The 25,169-nt window shown below is 38.2% G+C and overlaps 2 protein-coding genes across 3 annotated transcripts; both read left to right on the forward strand.

Moving 5' to 3' along the window:
* Nucleotides 1-1,019: 1,019 nt before the first annotated feature.
* On the forward strand, nt 1,020-8,144 carry LOC131551501 (uncharacterized). The gene is made up of 3 exons (XM_058794505.1): nt 1,020-1,023; nt 1,209-1,361; nt 5,293-8,144. The coding sequence occupies exons 1-3, from the start codon at nt 1,020-1,022 to the stop codon at nt 7,179-7,181; spliced, it is 2,046 nt and encodes a 681-aa protein (XP_058650488.1). The 3' UTR covers nt 7,182-8,144.
* Nucleotides 8,145-19,157: 11,013 nt separating this feature from the next.
* On the forward strand, nt 19,158-22,542 carry LOC131551255 (uncharacterized). Of its 2 annotated transcripts, XM_058794048.1 has the most exons (5): nt 19,158-19,231; nt 19,497-19,579; nt 20,928-21,218; nt 21,303-21,329; nt 21,682-22,542. In XM_058794048.1, exons 1-5 carry the CDS (start codon nt 19,173-19,175, stop codon nt 21,921-21,923), a joined length of 702 nt encoding a protein of 233 aa, XP_058650031.1. In that variant the 5' UTR covers nt 19,158-19,172; the 3' UTR covers nt 21,924-22,542. The 2 variants fall into 2 exon arrangements, with proteins under 2 accessions (XP_058650031.1, XP_058650032.1); XM_058794049.1 differs by lacking the exon at nt 21,303-21,329.
* The last annotated feature ends 2,627 nt before the right edge of the window (nt 22,543-25,169 follow it).

Below are 25,169 nucleotides of genomic sequence, written 5' to 3' on the forward strand. Positions count from 1 at the left end.
AATCAAAACACACTGTAACAGCGCAACACGATTCTCATCTGACCAGTTTCTTAATTCTGCCACACGTTCAAAAAGAGTGAAAAAAGTGTCAGGATCTTCTTCATTAAATTTCGGAACAAGTTTTAAACTTGAAACGAGTGAAAAAGACATACCTTGTTCTTCCGTGCAGTTAGAAAATTTACCCTCCTTCATCACATTCAATTTGAGAGCTTCTAATTCCAACTTTGCCTTTTCCAACTCGATTTTACCCTGTTCAGAACGATGTTTCAATCTCTCATGCTCCATCTGTAAAAGCAATAATTCCTTTTGTTGTTCAAATGACAGATTAGTCTGCAAGGAAGATACAACCGATCCAGACTCTTCCATTTTCAAAATACCTTTTTCAATCAAATTTGTCCTTAAAATTACTTTAATATTTTCTTTGAGTCTCTTATCAGAAATTACGATTTCATACCTATCCGCAATTTTTAATAATTGTTCTTTTGTGCATTTTTCCAAAAGATTACAAGAAGGCGAATTAAAGAAATCAACATCAGCCATGAAAACAATCGCCAAAAATCAATTATAATGTGCAATTAAATAACGAGAATTTTCCCTCTACCTATATTCCAACAACTACCTACCTCAACCCTAGTCTTCATGCGATTATTTGTGGGGGGTACTTACGCACTGTAGCCCGCTGGGTGAAAAAGGCAACTGGTAACACCAGCGACGCCTTCAACACTACGGATGTGCTCCCGAGATAAATACTACTACCCACGTTCACCGCAACACTACAGAAAAACAACAAACTGGACACATCTCAAAAGAAACGTGCCGCTATGCCTAACAGGGAAAATCTCCTCCAAACAACATTGCACAACATAATTACTCACCACCTGGCGACATTCCATGGCGACTAATTTACTTTGGCACAAACTAACTCACGTGTGTCTCAAATTATCAAACAATACTCAAAACCAAACGCGCTTAACGAAATAATTTAAACAAACGGACGAGCCCCCAATTTGTTACGACCCATGTGTAAGCCCTTCATTTAGGCAAGGGGAGGGGCGTCAGTGGTTGCGCCCGTAGTATCTGCCTTATGTCCCATTAGGGGAAGGAGACAAACACCTGTGCTGCATTTCTAGTGGAATCAATAAAGGTATGAGGTCTGTTGTTGTTTGGGAGGGATTTTGTATGTGAGGGCTGCTGAGCTTCTTGCCAAGGCTGCCGTGTCGGGACGTGGGCTGGTTGTTTTTGTGTGACGGGTGCGAAGCGATTGGGAGGTATAGTTTGCAGTTTTGGGGCTTCCCCAACTAAAGTTCGGCGGCCGCCGGGGGTTTTTCCCCACGAACGCTGTACCCCATGTCCGGTGGCGGGTAAGAAGGCTAGTAGCCCATTATTTGCCTGCATCTCCGGTTAATTCATTTGTGGGTGTATTTAGTGTTTTAATCGCTGGGGAGACCTGGTTTAATGTGATCGATTAATTGTAGCCGGTCCCCCAGCGTTTGTATCTGTGTATATGTGTTTGTAGGTGAGTGTGTGTGCGCAGAGGGTATTAGTGTAGGTTGTTCTTCATGTACCATACTCTATTTTATTGTGACGATGGCTAAGTAATTAGTCAGAGTGGTTTTGGCTTGTATTGAGTGACTTTTCTTTTGGTGTGGATTAATGTGTGGTATTTAATTTATGCACTTATGAATTGTTGTACTTCTAGTGTTTGCTGTGTAATGAAATCGTCTAGAATTGGTTGGCACATGAATTAACTTTAATAGGTTGAGACCCTCTGCTGAATACCTTGCTGTATGTTGTTCTTTATCCTGGGTAATTTGTTATTTGTCAAATACATTGCGAATTGAAATATATATATGTGATAATCATCTCAACCTCCTGCTCTGCCCTCTTGAGGTTTTATTTGTTGTATTTTATAAGAATAAAAGTGTATTTTTGTATCTGTTAAAGTTGTGGGCTTGAGTCTTCTTGCTATTGCTGCCCAATTAAATTTATCTTGTCCAGTCCGGACCTTTTTGGTCTCTCCTTTGATTTATATTTGGGAGTGTTACAACTTGGCGTAGTTTGGCAGTCTGGACATTGGGCAGTAGCAAGGAAGATGTCGACTACACAATCTGAGCAGTTACCCTCTACATCCAGTGAGCAGCAGCAGGGAACGGATAGTTCTCCTAACATATCTCCGAGTCAAGCAACAAATGCAAACATGGTTATGTTTCCTTTTATGATGGGAACACCGTGGTGCCAAAAGTTTAATGGAGAACAGGGGATTCAGGCAAATAACTTTCAGGATTGGTATGATATGCAGACATCAATGTTTAATATATATCCTTTTTCTGAGGCGCAGAAAGTTTCAGCTTTAGTAAGTAATCTGGATGGAGAAGCAAAGAGGAAGTGTTCGCTTTGCCAGCAGCACAGCGTGCAACATCCGAACAGATATTAACATTTTTGAAAGGTATTTATGGAGACATAGCTCCCCTTGCAACCCTTCGTTCCCAGTTCTTTACCCGTAAACAAAGGACAGATGAGAACGTTAGACAGTATGCTTTGGCACTTCAGGAATTGAGTAATCGGTTGGAGAATAGGGGGTATGGTACTATTAGGGGTAACATCTTAAGGGATCAATTTATTTTAGGACTTTTGGATGTAGGATTGCGCAGGGAACTTCGGGGTATGGTTAGAGCAGCACCAGACAGTTCTTTTGTAGAGGTCAAACAGGAAGCCATTCTGCGAGCAGATGAGTTTGGGGAGGTGAGGCAGGCTGTAGCTGCAACAGTACAGTTAAAACCAGCCCCAGATAAAGTAAAATTGGTTGAGGAAATTAAACAGGAGGTTTTCTTGCAGTTAAAAGGAGAAATAAAGGAAATGGTGGCTGGAATGATTAACGAAGTTCGTGAAGAAGTACAGAACTTATTGCCTAATAGTGAAAGTGCAAAATCTAGGTATGAGTCGAGGGGAGGACGAAGAAGTTCAGACCAATTTGACCATCAGGGCAGACCTATCTGTCGGCGCTGCAAACAAGTTGGGCATATTGAAAGACGTTGTAGGTTAGTGGAAGGAGCACAAGGGCCTTTAAACTTGTAGAACCCACTGTGCAGGCCCAAACAGTGGGTATGATAGGTAGTGGCCAATCAGAAAAGAAAGATAATTTAATAGGACAATGCCCAGTGGTGGATGTTGTGATACAAGGGGTTAAAACACCTTGTTTGATTGATACAGGCTCACAAGTAACTACATTGACAAAGTTATTTTAAAAATCATTTTGAGACTGGGGGGCCAACAATGTATCCACCTATTCAAAGGTTTAATTTGGTAGCTGCAAATGGGTTAGTCATTCCATACATTGGGTATATTGAGGTGGATTTAATTATATGTGGCAAAGTAATACCAAAAAGGGGAGTGCTTATTGTAAAAGATTCTAAGGGGTCATCATATCCAGGATTGATTGGAATGAATGTAATCAAAGAGTGTAGGAAAATTTTGATGACGCAGTCTGGGGATAGTTGTTTAGGGGTAGAAAGTGAAATACAAGTCAAGGTGTGGAACCAAATGTTTTCGGTGTGTGAAGACTTGTTAAACTTTGTTGATGAGTCAGGACAGATAAGTGCTATTTACTGGCCGCAGGGAAAACAAAAAATAATACCGGCACAGTCAGAGGTGGTAATAGAGGCTTGCGCACGTGTTCGGCCTGATAAAAAGGATTATGTGGGCTTGGTAGAACCATGTCAAGAGGATGTATTGCCAGGCCAGTTATTGGTAGCTCGATCATTGAGCACAGTTTCAAATGGTAGAGTTATGGTCAGAATCTTAAACCTCTCCCCAGTTCCGGTGACACTTCTTCAGCGTTGTCGGTTAGGTCAGATTTTTGATGTTGAGTTGTGTCCATCAAGGTTGCAAGGAAACATTGAATTAAGACCATTGGATAATGAGACTGTGGAGGTGGGGGTGAGGCAAAATAGAGTGCAGGATGTAAGACAAGAACAGAGGCCCTGGCCTGTGGCTGTTTCTTTGGATCCACTGCAATTTAGTACTAAACAACAAGAAACGATTTCAGATTTGTTATCTAAGTATCAGAAGGTTTTCTCAGACCATGATGAGGATTATGGGTATACTGATAGGGTTTTACATGTAATACCAACAGGTGATGCAGCCCCAATTAGAGATCGTTATAACAGGATTCCACCAAAGTTGTATCAAGAAGTAAGGGACTTTTAAATAATATGCTTGAGAATGGTATTATTAAGGAGAGCTATAGTCCTTGGGCAGCGCCTGTGGTGCTTGTCAGAAAGAAGGACGGCACCCTTCGTTTCTGTGTAGACTACAGGCGGCTGAATAGAGTCACTCATAAAGATTCATATCCTTTGCCCAGAATTGAGGAGTCATTGGCTTCATTGAAAAAATCTAGAGTGTTTTCAACTTTGGATTTAGCACATGGGTATTGGCAGGTGGGGGTGCACCCAGCTGATAAAGAGAAGACCGCCTTTGTGACACCGATGGGGCTATATGAATTTAATCGGATGCCGATGGGGTTATGCAATGCCCCAGGAACCTTTCAGAGACTGGTCGAGAGCTGCCTGGGGGACCAAAATTTTGAAACATTGTTGCTCTATTTGGATGATATAATAGTTTTTTCACCTACCTTTGAGGCCCATATTGCCCATCTAGATTTAGTCTTCAGTCGTCTGGAGGACTTTGGCCTAAAGGTCAAACTCAGTAAGTGTTCCCTTTTCCAGAGTCAAGTTCATTATTTAGGCCATGTAATTGCAGAAGGTGGGGTGTCACCAGACCCAGAGAAGTTGAGGGCAGTGGAGGCCTGGGTAACCCCTCAAAATATCACTCAATTGCGTGCTTTTTTGGGCTTAGCAGGATATTATAGACGTTTTATAAAAGATTTTGCCCAGATTGCAGCACCATTGAACTTAATGTTGTGGGGGACATCAAAACGGCGTATTAGACCGGCCACAGGAAAAACAGAGGGGTGGACATGGGGAATGGCACAGGACATTGCATTTAAGGAACTGAAGGAGAGTCTCCTACAAGCACCCATATTGGCATATGCTGATTTTCAGTTGCCATTTTTGTTGTATACTGATGCCAGCCAGACAGGGTTGGGAGCTGTATTGGCACAGGTCCAAGAGGGGAAGGAGAGAGTAATTTCTTATGCAAGCAGAAGTCTCCGACCAACGGAAAGGAACGATAAAAATTACAGCTCATTCAAACTGGAACTTTTGGCCTTGAAATGGGCTATAGTGGAAAAGTTTAGGGAATATCTCGCTGTGTCTCCCTTTACTGTTTTCACAGATAATAATCCGTTGGCTCATCTGAATACAGCAAATTTGGGTGCAGTGGAACAACGATGGGCGGCTCAGCTCGCGGGATTCCAGTTTGATGTACGTTACAGACCGGGGCGGACAAATGGAAATGCTGATGCCCTCTCCAGGTGGCCTGTGAGTGAGACTTCGCCCGGCCCTACGGAGGATGGGGCAGTCCCGTGTGGTGAGGTCGGACATGTAGCACCTGAAGTCGTCCGTGCCTGTGTCCATGCCTTTGTTCCAGTTGCTGAGGATCTGGAGGAGGGTCACAAGATCGAGACAACGGTTCATACAGATCAAGGAGACCGTGTGGGACCTAGTTTGTTGGCCGAATGGAAGAGGGCACAGCGGACTGATCCAGTGATATCACGATTGTGGATCTATATGGACCGAGGGAGAGGGCCCTCTCCAAGAGAGCGAGCAGCGGAAGATCGGTCTACTCAAGTGTTGTTGCGACAGTGGGCCCGCCTCTGTGTGGATCAGGGACTGTTGTGCAGGGAGGTATGTGATCCAAAGACATTTGACAACTTGAGACAAATAGTGGTGCCTCAGTGTCTGCAGATGCAGGTTCTGGAATGGGTGCATGACCATGCAGGACACTTGGGAGTGGAAAAGACTTTGGGCATGGCCCGCCGACGTTTCTTTTGGCCAGGGTTGGCACGAGGATGTGTTCGATGCAACCTGCACAAGACTCCTGTAAATAAAGTGAGTGCCCCTCTTGTATCTATACAATCAGAATACCCTCTTCAGATTGTTTCTGTTGATTTTTTGTCATTGGAAGCCGCACGCAGTGGGATGTGTAATATCTTAGTTATGATGGACCACTTCACTCGTTATGCAGTTGCAGTGCCTACTGCGGACCAGACTGCTGTGACTACTGCAAGGGTGTTGTGGAAACATTTTATACAGTCATTTGGGGGGTTTGATCAGTTGCACTCTGACCAGGGCCCAAATTTTGAATCCAGGGTCATTAAAGAGCTATGCTCATTGTATAATATCAGTAAGTCTCATACGACTCCCTATCACCCAGCTGGAAATGGACAATGTGAACGTTTTAATCGGACACTGTTGAGTATGCTGGGCACTTTAAAGGATGATCAGAAAGAGGATTGGGACCAGTATGTGGCAGAATTGGTACAGGCCTACAATAACACCCCTCACCCTTCTACAGGTTATACCCCGTATTTTTTAATGTTTGGCCGTCACGCAAAATTGCCCATTGACGTCATGCTGGGCCGGGGAGATGGATTTTTGGGCACAGCTGACAGCTGGGTGCATCACCATCATAAAAGATTAGTGACTGCCTATAATCAAGCCCGAAAACAAGTGCAGAAGGCTCAATTTCATCAAAAGAAGGGGTTCGATCGTAAAGTTAAGGGGGAACCTTTGTTGATGGGGCAGAGAGTTATGGTCCTAAATGAGAGGGCCAGGGGACAGGGTAAATTGGATGATAAATGGGAAAGGAATGTGTATGTGGTTATGTCACAACCTAACCTTGATATACCTGTGTATGTTGTTAAGAAGGAAGGGGTCAATGGTGAGGAGAGGGTTTTGCATCGTAATATGTTAAGCCCATGTAAATTTGATATAGCCTTGCCTTTAGAAGGAAAAAGTGTTGAGGTTTCACCTTCTGAGTCTAATGTCAATCCTGTGAACAGTAATTGCTGTATGTATCCTTGGGTGGGGGGCTGTCTTACAGGGCCACCAGCACCCATACAGAGGGATGGAGGAGCGACCTCTAATATGGACATTGTTGAAGAGACATCACAGACTGCATTGAGGGAAGGTCCATCTAGCCCATATGTTTCACAGACTGAGTACTTGAGGCGGTCCACGCGAGCCACAAAGGGCTTGTTGCCTTTACGTTATAGAATGTGAGGTATTTGGGAATGTGTGGACACATTTGGAGTGGGGGGGGTGGATGTAAGCCCTTCATTTAGGCAAGGGGAGGGGCGTCAGTGGTTGCGCCCGTAGTATCTGCCTTATGTCCCATTAGGGGAAGGAGACAAACACCTGTGCTGCATTTCTAGTGGAATCAATAAAGGTATGAGGTCTGTTGTTGTTTGGGAGGGATTTTGTATGTGAGGGCTGCTGAGCTTCTTGCCAAGGCTGCCGTGTCGGGACGTGGGCTGGTTGTTTTTGTGTGACGGGTGCGAAGCGATTGGGAGGTATAGTTTGCAGTTTTGGGGCTTCCCCAACTAAAGTTCGGCGGCCGCCGGGGGTTTTTCCCACGAACGCTGTACCCCATGTCCGGTGGCGGGTAAGAAGGCTAGTAGCCCATTATTTGCCTGCATCTCCGGTTAATTCATTTGTGGGTGTATTTAGTGTTTTAATCGCTGGGGAGACCTGGTTTAATGTGATCGATTAATTGTAGCCGGTCCCCCAGCGTTTGTATCTGTGTATATGTGTTTGTAGGTGAGTGTGTGTGCGCAGAGGGTATTAGTGTAGGTTGTTCTTCATGTACCATACTCTATTTTATTGTGACGATGGCTAAGTAATTAGTCAGAGTGGTTTTGGCTTGTATTGAGTGATTTTTCTTTTGGTGTGGATTAATGTGTGGTATTTAATTTATGCACTTATGAATTGTTGTACTTCTAGTGTTTGCTGTGTAATGAAATCGTCTAGAATTGGTTGGCACATGAATTAACTTTAATAGGTTGAGACCCTCTGCTGAATACCTTGCTGTATGTTGTTCTTTATCCTGGGTAATTTGTTATTTGTCAAATACATTGCGAATTGAAATATATATATATATATATATGTGATAATCATCTCAACCTCCTGCTCTGCCCTCTTGAGGTTTTATTTGTTGTATTTTATAAGAATAAAAGTGTATTTTTGTATCGGTTAAAGTTGTGGGCTTGAGTCTTCTTGCTATTGCTGCCCAATTAAATTTATCTTGTCCAGTCCGGAACTTTTTGGTCTCTCCTTTGATTTATATTTGGGAGTGTTACACATGGCTCAAGGGAAGCAACAAACAGAGGACACACGCGAAACCAAAATGTTGACTCAAAATATAATTTATTTAAGGACTGAAACCACATAGAAAAATAAAGAAACTATAAAGAAACAATCATGAATTGGAAAACGTCAGTAATGTCAGGGTGTAATGTAAGATGCATGAATGTAAGGGAATGTAGTGTGCTGCAGTGTTGAAGGTGCCAAAACAAAAGCCAACCAAACCAAAAGTCCAAAACCAAAGTCAGCTCTCAGACCCAAGCGGAGGCCTCTTTTAACAAAGCATCTAATAACAAACAGGTGTTTCAAACGGCTGCCAATCAAGGTAATTTGTGGACTCAGCGGCAGTTCCATGAAAAGACGACAGGGGTCGTCACACTTAGCAATGCATATCACTAATAAAATAAATAAGTTTTGATATATTTACGGTAGGTAATTTACAAAATATCTTCATGGAACATGATCTTTACTTAATGTCTTAATGATTTTTGGCATAAAAGAAAAATCAATAATTTTGACCCATAAAACGTTGGCTATTGCTACAAATATACCTGTGCTACTTATGAATGGTTTTGTGCTCCAGGGTCATAGTTGTCGTCTTGTGCTTGAATGGTTTAAAATTGCTTGAATGCTTGAACTGGCAAGAGTTAAAAACACATGCATGTGATTAGCTTTAGTGACAAGCAAGCATTAAGCTGAAGTATTGCGCCACAAACTCACACTTCTTTACTGCTGAAACTGAAGCTTCACTTGCCCTTGCTATTTTCTATTCTAATAAAAAGCCTAGGCTATAACAGCTTCAACAGAGTTGGCTAGCTGGATGCGAAATAATCTATGCAAGTTTCGTGAAGTTACAAATAAAAACAACATGAAGCAGTGGCATGCACAGACCTCCGGAGGGGCAGGGGCAAAATGGGGGGGGGGGGTTGTATGGGTTTGGTCCCCCTCAGCTAGGGGTGGGCGATATGGCAAAAATATCAATTTTTTTTTTTTTTTAAATCGCGATTCACAATATTATCACAATTCTTTGTCACGTTGGATTTTCTATTTTGCAAGCTGTTTGAGCAGTACAGCCAAACTAATTTCCCTATTATAAAGACAAAGCCTCTCAAGGTAACAAAATATTAAAAAGTATGGCGGATATTTAGGCCAAAGTGGGTGAAGATAAAAATCGTTGTCATTATTTTATCTTTGTTATTAAAAAATGAGAGCAAAGATACACATAATATACAAATAAAATAAACAGCGTTTTATTTTCAGGTAGTCTACAATAGGCATATTTAGCAGGAGCATTCAAGAAACTGAATGAACAAATATAAAAATAAAACACTATATAGATTGATTCCTATTAAAGCAACTGTATTAAAGTTTTTCAGTCAAGAGTAGTGAGTGATTTTTCTCTTTGTGTTTGGTGTTTTATTAACATTAAAGGAATAATTCACCCCAAAATTAAAATAGGCTAGTGTTTGATTTTTATACCTTCATTTACTCACTGAAAAGTTGTTTTAAACCTGAACGAATTTCTTCTGCTGAAAATAAATGCTATTTTGAAGAATGTGGAAAACCAAACAGTTGCTGGTCTACAGTGACTTCCATCGTATTTTCTTTTCCTACTGTTAAAGTCAATGTGAACCAGCAACTGTTTGGTTACCCACATTCTTCAAAATATCTTCTTTTGTGTTCAGCACAAGAAAGAAATTAATACAGGTTTGGGACAACATGTGAGTGAGTAAATAATGACAGAATTACAATTTTAGGGTGAACTATTCCTTTAATTACAGTCGGCTGCATGTTTAGTACTGTCCCTTTAAGACCTGCACGCATCTAATATACAGGCACGCACGCGTTTCTCTCAGCTGTTTACTTTCATTTTAGACATAACCAACTGAGTCTATACATAAACCTGGTGTGTTTTGACAGTATTAGCACAAAACATAACTTAGTTCAGTAATCGCTGTTTGACGGGCTTTTTAGAGCACGAGCTTTGGGTGTATGTGCTCAGAAAAGGCGCTTGTCAGAACAGAACACTGAGTGAAACGTTCAACCAGTAAGTCTTTGAAGCAGATGCAAATAATGTACTTTTGTGACAGCGAATAAGTGCAGTGTCCCGTGAGAGTAACTCTAGCGCTGAGTTAACACTGATCTGAATGTATGTGGCGTTGTACAGTACACAGAGACGGCGGCGCCAGAACTGCAGCTGATAGAATGCGCGCTGAAGTACCATACTACGATATTTCTTCAAAAAAGCAAATCGTGGAGACATTTTTTTATAGTCCACGATCAAAAATCGTCATATCGAACACCTCTACCCTCGGCAGAAATCCCAGACCGGGGGCACCAGACCGCAAGGGCACTTTACCGTCGGACCTCAAAGCCCCCCTGCCCCCCCCCCCCCCGCCCCCCCTCCCTTGTGCACGCCACTGACGTGAAGCATAGAGCTGTTTTTCTTTGCAGCGCGTCAGTGCGCCTGTCTGGTATAATGTGTGACAGCTCTATGAACGAAATCTTTCGATCTGATCAACGGAATATGGCATATTTGGTCTCTTTTTTAAGAGAGAATTTTCTGAAAATAATGCTGTGCAGTGTTTCAATATCTATAGCCTACATGTTTCTTGAAGTTACGAGTTAAAGCGTAACAGGACTGCAACCTCTGTTTTTTTGTATTTTTTGCTTAGCTTCATGTCCTAATTCTGTAAACGAAATATATAGACATCATGTATTTTGAATTAATCTTGTCTGTGTTTGTCCAAGAGAAGTGAGGATGAATGCGGTCGAGGGCGAGTGTCCTGCGACGCGTTGCTCTGCAGTTAGAGAAAGAAAATCTCACAAGCACTCATTTTATTATATTCTTCTATATGTACTGTGTTCGATCGCTGTAAAGTTTTGAATTATAAGGCTGTAAAACACATGGAAATTATGTTGTTTGTTGTATGTATGTATCCGTTCAAACGTGGAGGGCAGTTGCCTCGATTGCGACGTGCATGTCAGTAATACATGAAAAAACAGCTCACATGCACTCAATTTAGCTTTATACTGTGTTCTTCTACAGGTTTTATGATCAGTCGCTGGTATGCTTTAACTTAAAAGGCTGAAATACGTGCAAATAAACAAGTTTAATGGAGCTGCAGTGAGCTCGCGATCTCTGCGCTCAGGGACTTTATTTGTATCTGTATTCGGATAGATCCGGAAGTGGGCGTGGCTTAAACAGGAAGTTCGTCAAATTACATGAAAATACCATTTTAAATGCAAATCTGTTCGATTCGTTGTTTTCATTTAACAAATATGCCTTGTATAACTAAAGAAAGTATTATTTTTTATTAAAATTATAACTGTAAATATCTTCTATTTAAAACTTTATCAAAAAAGAAAAATAACTTTATTGTTCTTATTTTCCAGTGAAACTTTGTGTACAAAGTAAGAAAACTAAATAAAGAAAACTTTATTTCTGAGAGTGCAGGACCGACTTTCCCAGCCCTGATGTAGTGATGGCAGCTGTCATCATCATTATGGCATGTAGGGGAAATTTACAACTGCTGGTCAGAAATGTTACATCAACATAAAGAACTGAGTGAAAGTGAAAGTTCAGTAGCCTCTATTAAAGCCCTCGTGTAAGCAGCAGAGAGAGTCAGAGTGGTATGAACTCGGACCTTGAGGACACACAGACCGCAGGTGAGCAATAACTCCCTTAATATTTACTAATTCATAACCAAGCCTACTGGAAAATATTCAAATACATGTATTACACATTTAGCAGATATTTCAAAATGCCGACTATAGAAAACTTTAAAATGGTTTTGTCTGGTTAGTGTTGCGGTGTTTCCTACAGAATTATATTTGTTTTTCGTTCAGCCAGTGAAAATAATGAAACAGAAAGATTTTTATTTCATAATGTTCAGTTTCTGTCGCGGATACATTGTCATGAACGGATGTGTTTTATTGAGCCCGGTCTCATGAAAATGCTTATAAATAGTACGCCAAATAATTGATACGAAAAAATTGACTTTTTGCGTATATATGATACGAACGTGTTTGGCGTGCATATGATATGAAATTTGTTGGCGTGCATATGATATGCAGTTTTCGCGTACATATGATACGCATCTACCCCACAACCCTAATCCTACCCATCGCGTAGCATTTACACGCCAAAGTCCGTTTTTGTGTATCAATACCACGAGTTTTCATTTTTATTTGGCGTACTATTTATACGCACTTTCATGAGATCGGGTTGGTTTTATTGTGTGCTCTAAATAAATCTTGTGGTTTTTCATGTATTTTACACTTATAAACCCTTCAACGCTTCAAAATTAAAGTATGATTTTTTTTATTTCGTGTGAAACCCTGCAACTGCAAAATATTTAAGTAACATACATTGTAGAAATAAATAGGCTATTGTAGTACATCTTCCTCTTTAATGTCTCTATCTACTCTCTGATCTCTAGTACTGCCTTATTTGTCCTAAATTAGCCTAAGTTTAATTTCTGATGCAAATTTCCGTTTTTTTTTTTTTTTAATTCCATTTTGCAGAATCACAACCATGAATGCTGTAAATGCTGTGCAACTGTTCATTCTGGTTTGGACCTTTACTGCTGTCTGTCAAGCTGATGCAGGTGAGAGAATAAATTTCAACTAGAATTTGTGTGAGAATTTAGAAGAGAGACTAAAGGAGCCTGTCCTCCAAGAAAAAACGACCCTATAGGTCATTTGAGCAAGCGCCTTATTACGACCTATACTTACGTTTTAAAGTTAAGCGCCCTCTAGCGCGCGTAAAAATAATGACAGTCTCGTGTTGCGTCTGTCCTCATGAAATGACGTTTTACTGTCATTACCAATCAAAATGCGTGTTTATTTAAAAGCAATGTGTCGATTTTTTACACCGATCTCACAGTAATTCGTACATATTTTACTAGGTGGCTAATTCGTACGAATGACCACACCTAAACCTACCCCTTACAGAAATCATGCAAAATCATGATTTTTAGTGCACATTTTATGAACGCGTGCGTCCTCTGGGATCGAACCCATGATCGCGTAATTACATATCACCGTATAACACAATGCTCTACTAATCGAGCTTCACGAAACCCGAACTATAACGCAGATAAAAGAGTACAAAACATTAATATGAAAATGTCCTGTTGCCGATAGGGGCGCAATTGTAGTAAACGCTCTGATGGGTCGTATTTCAGAGATTTGGACAAACGACCTATTGGTTGGAGGACAGTTTTTTTGTTGTTGTTGTTCATTTGCTGTATTATATGATATACATTGTTATTTTTCAGAAATCGTTCTAAGCTGTGAGAATGTGACTGGTTCTGTGGGGAAAGAAGTAAATCTCACCTGCAGCGTCTCACTGCCGGACACTGACTGCTGCATTGAAATGTATAAGTTTCAATACCCTGAGAGCATTAATGACTCAGCAATCTGTAAAAAAGCGCCTCCTGAACAATCCCGTGAACAGAGAAACAGCTTCACATGCCGCTACACTCCAACTACAGCAATGAGAGAACAATTCAGATTCTTTGTGCAAACAACGTGTGGACAGAAAGGAACAGTATTCACTATGGACATATCAGGTACACTATACTGTTGTTTATATTTCAATAAATGTTTGCAATTTACTGCCATGTTTATGGCCTAACTGTTGCATGATCATGGTTTCTAAATAGTAATGCAACTCTCAAGATATTTCAATCAGAGTGATTTTTAGAGATGTGTAGATTTGCCTGTGAAATCAGTCTGATCAGATTCTCAGCAGCAGAAGTGTTTTGTGAAGGTCTGCAGGCTGATAGGCTGAAGTTGAGTTCACGACTTTAACACTATCATAAAACATTAAACATAAATTAATCTTCCAGAGTCATCAAAAAACCAAGAGAAATCTGGATCTATGGATGCTGTCATCACTCCAGTTGTGGGCTTATCCGTCATCATCATCTTTATCATCATCTTAATGACAATCATTTGCAAAAAGAAATCTTTTGGATTCCAGAAAAGAATGTTTCCGTGCATCAAACATGACGATGACAACAGTAATTATCCTGAAGATGTGATATAATATTGATTCAGCAATACAAAACTAATGAGTTTTGTTTGGGTTTCCATGTGGTGCTCATGAAACACACAAGCTTTATTTGAACTCCACTAAACTACATACTATCTGTTATATCTCAAACTACTCTATATACCGTATAACTGTGGTTGTTGATTTACAACTCAAGTTTCTGTTTTATACAAGTTTCTGTGAAATAGCAGCATATTATTGATCTGTTTGATCAGTGTATATATTTGTATATGTGACTTTAATGAACTGAAGCCTCTGTGAACTTTAAGAGGAAACACAGCAAAACTCAAACTGTGTTTGGTTTTGCTCTTTTTCTGACTTTAAAGGAATGAATGTCAGTTTAGTACAGTGAGCATTAATTATAGCTGAAGTTTGGAAATTATTTTTTAATATTCTGCACATGTATTTTTCTAATAGTGTGAACAGTGTGGTTTTGTACAGTGGTGTATATATAAATAAAATAAAAAATAACACTGAAATGAAGTGGGTGAAGAGTACAAAGAGCTAATCTGTATGTATGCATCATTTATTTGTGTAAGACAAGTTACATGAACTTATACTTAAGGAATATTTAGATACTTGAAGGGTTTTTTAATAAAATATATTTTGCGATATACTAATTTTAGTGTAGACCTGTACAGTTTTGATCAAGCTTGAGATTAGTTTACTGAAATCTGAGGAATGAATTATGCATTTGGCAGATCCTTTTATTTAAAGCAACTTGCGTTGCATTCAAGGTTTATATTTGTTAATCATGGACTCGATGGGAATCAAACCTATAGCAGTTGCCAATGCCATGGATACAAGAGTAACTGTCCGAGAACTACAAAATGATCCTACAGCTGATGAAAGCAAACAGCTGTCATGTGTTGAGCATTTAGAGTCAAGAGAATATCTCATTCCATCACTTAAAAAAAGTCTCTGATGAAAGGGCCACCATAGAGTGTGTTGTATGGCAACAGATGTAAACATGGCAGGATAACCACTGACTGATTTCACAACAGAAACAAAGAAAACTTTACTTTCATTTCATTCATTATTTGTTGTAAATGTTTGTTGTGCATTTACTGATGAATGTGATTTTTCAGTGTCTGCTGATTAATATATATACTGCAAGGTGGCTGATAGATATTATGCAGATATAGAAAGTATATAAAAAGCTTTTCTGATCTAGCTTCATTTATTTTATTTCTCTGAACCACCTGTTTCCTCTTTCCAGGTATAAGTTTCATAATTTCATCATCAATCTGTCACGCAAAAACAATAAAACCAATGACAAACTAGTGACAGATAGGTGCGGTGCATGGGCTGGAGAAACCATGATCATATACATGATTGAAATAAATCATCATTTTTAATAAACGGTTTTTAAGTGCCAGCTGACATCAAATGAAACACAGATTTACTATTTACATTTTTAAGCAACTGAGAAGGCACTGAATAATCTATAGTATGTGTACTAAAAAAAATAAAGAAAAAAAGTGGTGTTTTCATGCTGCTTGTTTTTACTCACTATGAACTGTGGAGATCTTATATAGTTGTATAAAGATTTCTCAAAAAAAAAAAATCCATTTGTTTCATGGCAAATTTAATAGCACAACTTTCATTTTGTGAACTGCTTTGATCTTATAAAGTGTTACAGGAGTACTGGTTCATTTCAAGCACTGGTTTAACTGCTTACATCTTACCTCACAGCGGGTGTGCTACTCTGGTCTGAGAGTTGGGTAGTCAATATTCATTTCAGTTACAACATTCCATTTTAATATGCAATGGATAATCAAAATTAAACAAAGAATATAATTTTTCAGTAAATTATTATTATTATTAACATCATTTTAAAGGAAAAAATAAGAAAGTTATTGTTGCTTTTTAATAAATAATGTTACAAAAAGACAAGTAAACAATCGGTAATAAATTACGACAATTTCTATCAATAGCACAAGGATACAAATGAAAGAAACGGTGCTTTAAGTTTTTTCAGTTAGGTGTACTATTCAGTCAAGAGCAGATACAGTATGAGCAGAGTGATTTTTTTCTTTAATCTTTAAACATTAACACAAACTGACACAGACAGTAGCAGGTATATGCTGTCATAGGCGGAGTTTAGCGGGGCTGCCCCAGGCGATAGCCAATCATGATTTTGTCTGAGCTATGAATAAATTATAATAATTAAACAATTCATATTTTCTCATTTTATTTGTATTAACTTATCATTTTAGTGGATGTAATAAGTACATTTTGGGCTAAATTAATTCAAATTCCCATATCTAGCGAGTCGCGACTCATGATTCTGAACTTGTCGCTATACGTGAGAGAACTCTCTTTTTGTTATTTTCCCACTTTGACAAGTTAACTGAATAATGGATGTTCAGAGTTTTTTTTTTTTTTTTTTAATGACCCCACCATTAAAAATGTGGTGGACTGAGTCACTGCTGGCTGAATTGGACAGGCGATTTTCACCTGAAGCGATGGAATTGAGTGTGGCGTGATGCAGTATTCAGTTGCGAATAAAACGGCATCAGATCACTACTAAGCATGAATGCAAGCCTTAAGATTCACCTTTAGCTTGTGACATCTGAAATCGATCTTGTGAAATGTGCAATCGCATCACCAATCACTCTTGGGAAAGTTAAAGATGAAGTACAGAAGGACAAATATCCAAACCCTTTTAGACTGCAGCCTGCACTCACGCTGTAACTGAGCGACTGAGTGATGAGACATGCGGATCCATCTGCAAAGCTTTATTTAATGGCGTGGTCATAAAACAGGCATGTCGACAACAACAACAGGTATAGTACAGGCAAGACGAAAGAGTAATCCAAAGACAGGCGTGAGTCTGTAGACGGCAAATATAATCCTGAGGGTGAGGCAAACGAGGAATCCACAAACAGGAAATAGTGCGAGGTGCAAACACAGTCCGAAACAGCAAGGCAAAGGGTAAATCTAAGACAGGCTATAAACTACAGGGCAGGCAAAGATCAGTGATGACGTTTGTTTGAATCAAGTCTAGTCATCTTTATTTATATAGTGATCCATACAATACGGATTGTTTCAAAGCAGCTTTACAGAGATAAACAGGAAAATAATGATGCAGTGATGCAAACAGACATCAATTCTGCTGTAAAGCAGCTCTAAAAAGACAGTAAACGGTCATTATTCAGTTAAAATCAGTTCATCGTTTCAGTTTAATTCATTAACTTTGTAAGGAGCCTCATTTCTCAGATCTCAGATTTCTTTCATTTCTCTGAACTGCCGCAGAGCTTCTGTTTCCACTTTCTAGGTATGTTTCATAATTTCATCATCAACCATTCATGCAACAACAATAAAACTAATGACAGACTAGTGACAGAGAGCTGCAGTGCGTCGGCTGGAGAAAGCATGATCATATGTGAATGAAATAAATCATATTTACACAGTTTTAAAGGGCTAGCTGGCATCAAATGAAATGCAGATTTATTACCATTTACATTTTTAATTTAAGCAAATGAGAGGCGTCTGCATTAACTACAGCAGGGGTCTAGAAGGCAAGTTGGAGCTAAACTGCAGGAATTTGGCCCTCCAGTACCGAGTTTGGAGACCCCTGATCTACAGTAGTAAATGGGCCTTTATGGTGTTTTCATGCTGCTTGTTTTGTCTCACTATGAACTGAGGTCTTGTACAGTTGCATGAAGATTTCACAAAAAAAAAATCCTTTTGTTTCATGGCAAATTTAATAGCAGAACTTTCACTTTTGGGTGAACTGCTTTGATGTTATAAAGTGTGCTGGTCTGACAGGTGCAGGGACCAAAACTGAGGGTTGGGTAATAGTCCATTTTCATTTTGATATGAAGTGGATTATCAAAACGAACACAACACAAAGAACATTTCTTTCAGGAAATCATTATTATCAAGAAAAAGAAAAAGTTTATTGTTTTCACTTTGCATTTTAATAAATGATGTTACATAAAGTAAACAATCATTAATCAATAAATTACAAGCAATAGCACAAATTTTTTTGGGTCACATTTTTCAGGGTCTAACAGTACTATCCAGGAACAAAATAATATAAATATAATGTATACATTCATAGTGTAATAGGCTATGGCTTAGATTATGTTTATAGATTAATCCTTTTAAAAGACAAAGTTGCGGTGCTGCTGCTGGATGACAGAAGCAGGCTATATTATACATAATAAATAAATATGAATAAAAATATGCATGAATAAGTCAGGTTATAATAGTTTACTTTTATTTCACTTTATTATTATTACAAATTTTATTACATAAATAGAAACATTGCCCAGCAGTCTCTGCTGTGAGATTTTGTGATTTATTGTGCTTAGTAATGTCATTTTCCCCACCGTGTCTGATATTAAAATCAGTGCGACACACTTTGCAAAAGAGGTGTGCATTGTCGATATGGCTTTGAGATATAAATGAAATGCTTCCATCCACCTTTTGTTAAATTTACATGTATATTTTGTTATTTTCATTTGAGTCTTCTTCTCCCAATTCTACCAGTGATGCTTGATTTAACTTCCGGCGTCTACTACCTGCGCAGATATCAACAGTGCAACTGGATTGTAGGTTGCAAGGTTGAGGTCACAAATGTGTTGAAATTTGAGTTTCATACAAGATCTGGCAACTGGACCACCTTGGAATAATATAATGATGTGATTATTCATATAATGATGTTTGGGCTATACAAATTACGGGAGTTTTCTGGGGGAAAAAATAACAATGGGTGTGGGGCGGGAGATGGGTGTGAAAGACAGGGGACTCCCGAGAAAAACGAGAATGTTTTGGAAGGGGAAATTACCAGGTTAGTACTGTGTGTCCCTCGATAGCTGAAAGTGTATTTATACGCTTGTATGAGCAGCAGAGAGAGTCAGAGTTGCATGAACTCATGCTGTGAAGACACAGACTGCAGGTGAGACTCTCTCTGAACATGAAATAATTCCCATTATTTTTACTAATCAATAACCAGCTACTGGAAAGTCTTGAATACATGCATGCTGTTTTTTAAAACATTCAGAACTGACTTAATTGAGGTAAACCTTTGCTTTTAAATGCTGACATTTCTGTAAATCATCCTCTTTAAAGTCTCTATGTACTCTCTATCTCCTTCCTCATTAGTCCTAGGTTTTATTTCTGATGCAACATTTCTGTATTTTTTTTATTTTTTTCTACTGCAGAATCACAGCCATGAATGCTGTAAATGCTGTGCAACTGTTTATTCTGGTTTGTACCTTTACTGCTGTCTGTCAAGCTGATGATGGTAAGAGAATAAACTTCACCTATAGAGTGTGTGTGAGAATTTAGAAGAGGAACTAAATCTAGGATAATAAAAATGCCAGTTGCATAAACATAGGAACATAAGAACTAGTTAGACCACCTAGCAGTTAACCAAGATATAATCATCTTACTTTTCTGATTCAGACTGGGTCAATCTACCTTTTTGGGACTCAGTTTAAACAGCTATGATCAGTCTTGAAGAAAGCATATTAGATGGCTAACTTTTTATGATTAGTCTAAGCAGTTTATGCAACCTGTCACTGTTCAAATCTGATTCATAGATATACAAAATATGTGGCTCTTAAAAACCCCCAGTATAAATGGCTCTTAGTTTGATTCAAAACATAGATTTACTGTTTAACCCCTTAACTGTCACTCACGGTTTTGAACACAGACATGATAGTGCACTATCCAAACTTATTTTTTTATAATTCATGAATGAAAACATTCTCCAACGTGATTTTGATGTACCATTTCCATGGTAATGCAATGTCTAATTTTAAAATGGGTTTCAAATGATGAATTTTGAGATTTTAAGTTTTCAACTGATATATAATTTCTTATGATTTCTAAAGCGTGATAGAGAAAAAGGCAAATAAGAAGACTTTCTGTGACAAAGGTCAGAACTCCTGTTATGATGTAGATTTTTTAGGTGCACTCTTGTCATAAATTAATCTATTACTTTTCCTACATAATTTTTTTACAAAAAAAGTGGTAAAATACCTATTTAGGAGTCTTAGACCTTTCCAACGATATATAGTTTGTCATGATTAGATTAGGATTTAATTGTAAAATAGTGAAGTAAACGTAGGCGTCCCACAGGGTGGACGGTGACAGTTAAGAGGTGTTAAACAGTTTATGCAATGGGAAGTGAAATCCATTAAGGTCAGTAAACAATATAGTTTTTGTGCTGCCAATTTATGTTTGTGCACTCAAGCTCTTTTACCTAACAGCTAAGTACAATATCACATTTTCAATCATCTTGTGTTTTCTCCACCTACTATATCTGATATATATGATTAAAAGAAACAGTCAGGATGAGGCTGCATGCACAGACTGCTATTATTAAGCTTTTAGTAAATAAATAGTGTATATATTGAAGCTACAACTCATAATAAATGATTACTGTAAATATGTGGCTCACCCTTAGAAATCAAATCTATTGAAAATCTAACCTATAAAAGATACAATGCACTGGGCGTCAAAAGCGTGCCAATATATGTGCCGTTGCACTTCAGACATCCTAAGTTTGAGTCCTGGCTCGCTGACCTTTCTCGATCCCGTCCTCCCTCTCTCTCCCTCTTCACTTCCTGCCTTCACTTCTTTTTTAGGTACCTGCAGTGTAACCTGTGATGATGTGATTGGATCTGTGGGGAAAGAAGTAAATCTCACCTGCAGCGTCTCTCAGCAGTGCATTAAATGCTGCATTAAAATGTTTAAATACACTGAAATCTATATTGACTCAGACATTTGTAAACAAGTGGTTCCTGAGGGCTCCTGTGAACAGAGGAGCAGCCTCACATGCCGTTACACTCCAACTACAGCATTGACAGCAAAATTCAAATTCTTCTTGCAACCAACATGTGCTGCGAAAACAACAGAATTCACTGTGAACATAACAGGTACTGTAGTTTATAGTGCAGTAAGCATTTGCACATGTACATTTATATGCAATCTACTTATAGTGGTTTAAAATTTGTTAACAGGGCTTAAAAATGGCCGTAAAACTCCTGGTAAGGAAGTTTTATTATAACTGTCAATTACTGTTTCAAGTTAGTTAGACTGCAGGAGTTCATAAAGCATCTCCTTAGTCTCTTGGCAGCATATTCATAACTTTAAATGGAAATAAAAATTACAGTGATTAAGTTGAAAGAAGGTTTCCAAATAGTAACTCTTCTCTCAAGATATTTAAATCAGATTGATTTCGGAGGCATTACGTCTGTGGACTGTGGTCAGGAAATTCTCAGCAGCAAATTTACATTGTGAGGTCTGTGTGGAGAATCTGGCTGTCTGCGTTCTGAGAGGCTTAATTGCATGTTTATGATTTAAGCGATGTTATAAAACATTTTAAATGTATCTTTACAGAGGAAGGTATAAACAACAACCCATCAGAAGTATCTGCACCAGACACAGAGGCGGGTCTTGGAGCTAAGGTTTCTGCCATCGCTGCAGTTGTGGGCTGTTTCATCCTCATCATTATCATCACAATGACAGTCATTCGCAACAAGAAACCAAACTTGAACAGATCCTGTGGATTCCAGAAGAGGATGTTTCTGTGTATCAAACATGATGAGGACAACAGCGATCATACAGAAGATGTGATATAATAGCACTGACTCTGCAGAGTTCTCATGTGCACTGTGAACCCTAATAAGTTGAGACTACTCAAATCGACCAAAAATGTACCGCCTTGTGTTAAATCGACCAATCAGTGCGTTGTCAAGGTAGAATTTCAAACACGACCAATCATATTAAACAGAGACACTGAGCATAATTTAAATAAATTGAAATTTTGAGTTCATTATACTTAAAATCTTAATTCGAAAGATTTTTTGCTCCCAAATGAGTTAATTAAACATACCTGTTTAAGTTTTGACACCAAAACTTGGCATTTTAAGTAATGTTAAGTTATGATAACTTGATTTCTTTATTAATGACAACATTGGGGTTTACAGTGTGGTGCTCATGAAACACACAAGCTTTACTTAAACTCCACTAAACTACATACAAACTACTGAATATATAACGGTTGTTGGTTTAAAACTCTCATTTTTGGTACAGTAAATGATAATATAGCTGAAGTTTGGAAAATATTTCTTAATATTCTGCACATGTATTTTTCTAATAGTGTGAACGGTGTGGTTTTGTACAGTATCTTATGTTTTATTTTTATTTTTTAACGAACATTGAAATGAATAAAGACTTGTGATTCTCTCTAAAGATGAATATCTGTATCCTCTGTTTATGGGTAAGTTATACCAGTTAAACTAGTAAAGTGGGTGAAGAGAACAAAGAGCTGATCTTGTATGCATTATTTATTTGTATAAGACAAGTTTCATAAATTTATTCTGCAGGAAATCTATTTAAGATTTATATTTGATCAGTCCATGCATTACATGGGAATCAAACCCATAATCTGTTGCTAACGCCATTGTCTACTGTTTGAGTTTGAGATACGGGAGTAACTGTCTGAGAAATGCTAACTATTCCAGGAAAGAGAACAACATGATCCTGTCTAAGCAAACTGCTGTCACGTGACGAGCATTCAGAGTCAAGAAAATCACTCATTCCATCAATAGCAGTCAGTTGAGACAACAAAAAGCACCAGAGCGTGTTGTGTGGCAACAGGTGTAAACATGGCAGATGAACCACTGACTGACTTCAAAACAGAAATAACAACAACTTAATTTCATTTTATTGCAAATGTTTATTGTGCATTTACTCAATATCAATATGAGTTTTGTAGCACCTGCTGAATACAGGTTGTTTCAAAGCAGCTTTGATGAACAGGAAAATAATGATTCAGTGATGCAAACAGCGATGTAAAGCAGCTCTAAGAAGACAACAGTAAACAGTCATTATTCAGTTAAAATCAGTTCATTATTGATTTAGTAACTGTGCAATGAGCTTCATTTCAGATCTAGCTTTAGTTCTTTAATTTCTCTGAAGCACAGAGCTTCTGTTTCCTCTTTCCAGGAATGTTTCCATTCACGCAGCAACAATAAAACCAATGACAGATTAGTAACAGAGAGGTGCGGCACGTAGGCTGGAGAAAACATGATAACATATGTGACTGGAATGAATCATGTTTATTAATATACAGTATTTAAGTGCTAGCTGACATTAAATGAAATACAGATTTACTGCCATTTCAATTTTTTGTTTAAGCAACTGTAGTATGTAGTATATGTTGTACAGCTGTATGAAGATTTTTCAAACAAAATTAATAGCAGAACTTTAACTTCTGAGTGAACTGTTTTGATGTTATAGAGTTTGCAGGTTGCACATCTGCTTGGTGTTAATAACTTATACAGTAAATTATGTCGTGGTGGATGACAGAGAGAATTGCTCCAAACTGCAGAACATGCTTGTGTCATTTGGAAAATGAAAGTCAAAGATTTGCAGTTTATGTACTTGTACCACACATAAAGATATCAGTGTGGAGTAAAACATGCTTAAGGTGAAGACATACAGACCGTAAGTGCACAGTAACTCTCTTATATTAAACATTAACCACTGAACATGACAGGAACCTCGATTATATGATAATCATTAACCACTTACAACAGACACTTGATTTAAACCTTTGTGATTTAAGCACATGCATTAGGAGATAAAAAGTATTTTAATGTACTGATAAATCTATATTATTCTTGCAGTTCACATACTGAAAATGCTTTAAAACTTAAAAAAAAAAAAAAAAAAGAAGAAGAAGTGTATTGTGGTATATGAAATGTGATTAAAATATTTAAACAACCTCTGTGGTAGATTAACAAGAGCAGAAAGGCAGAAAATAAATTGAAACCATATGTAAGTCTTACATAATATTGAGCACTTACACTATGTTTTGTGGCATATCACTGACAGCTCAGTTAAAGCATGAAGATATAATAAAAATATATATATATATTTGTATATATATATGCTTGTATATAAAACCAGCAATTCATCTTTTTGCATTGTTATTTTTTTGGTAGAACAGCATAGTTATGATTACATCTGATTATTATTTTCTGTTTGCATAAGTACTTTCGGTCACCTCTCATCATGCTTGTCATCAGTGTCTGTCAGCTGTGAATGAGAATCAACTAGCTAGTGCAATGCTAGCAATAATGCTAGCACTGTTCCCAAGTTAGCAGCTTCAAAAAAAGAAATGTCATAAGTGACTGATTTAGAAAGCTGTGCACAGGCAGAAACTTCACGTACCATTTGATTTTAAGCAAGCAAGCTAAGCAAAAAAGATATACTCCAATAAACATAAATATACTTTCAGTATTTAAAAAATAAATGAATATAGTATTCAATGGTATTTGGTGTTTGAATCTCTTTATTCTGTATTTAATGATATTTTAATGCAGGTTTGCCCATTTTTGCGGTTTCATTATGCTTTTTAATCCATTAGAATGGACAAGTTCAGATCTGTTCAGTGCTGTTCTTGTGGTCAGTGCATTAGTGTCTTCTTGCTTTTAAAATGAAATTAAGATGTTTAAGATTTAATGTCATTCTTTTAAGGCAGAACCAAAACCATGGACGTTGTAAATGCTGTGAAAATGATCGTACTGGTTTGGACTTTCACATCTGTCTGTGAGGCCAGCGATGGTAAGAAAATGTTTTCAGAAAGGTTTAGATTAGGAGCACTTTCTCAGAGTGACCCAGATAAAGCTGGCACCAGAGGATGACATGCTACCCAAGTATTTTGGCAGGACCACTTTTTCCCAGTGCCCAGAGGGAAAATATGGTGTTTACTCCTTCTAAGATGAGGAGACTTTTAGTATAGATCTCTAATTTTAGTATCAACTAAAATGAATCAGATGTTTCTCCTAAAATTCCCACAACAGAGACATGTAAAATCC

This window comes from Onychostoma macrolepis, chromosome 12 (genome assembly GCF_012432095.1).
Source record: "Onychostoma macrolepis isolate SWU-2019 chromosome 12, ASM1243209v1, whole genome shotgun sequence".
Classification (NCBI taxonomy): domain Eukaryota; kingdom Metazoa; phylum Chordata; class Actinopteri; order Cypriniformes; family Cyprinidae; genus Onychostoma; species Onychostoma macrolepis.

Excerpts from the sequence above, each read along its gene's own strand:
- LOC131551501 (XM_058794505.1), top strand. Across the intron at positions 1,362-5,292 it reads TACCCCATGTCCGGTGGCGG|ATAATAATCCGTTGGCTCAT; the intron begins GTAAGAAGGCTA and ends CTGTTTTCACAG.
- LOC131551255 (XM_058794048.1), top strand. The coding sequence starts at position 19,173 with ATGAGCAGCAGAGAGAGTCAGAGTTGCATGAACTCATGCTGTGAAGAC. Across the intron at positions 19,580-20,927 it reads TGTCTGTCAAGCTGATGATG|GTACCTGCAGTGTAACCTGT; the intron begins GTAAGAGAATAA and ends CTTCTTTTTTAG. Across the intron at positions 21,330-21,681 it reads AAATGGCCGTAAAACTCCTG|AGGAAGGTATAAACAACAAC; the intron begins GTAAGGAAGTTT and ends GTATCTTTACAG.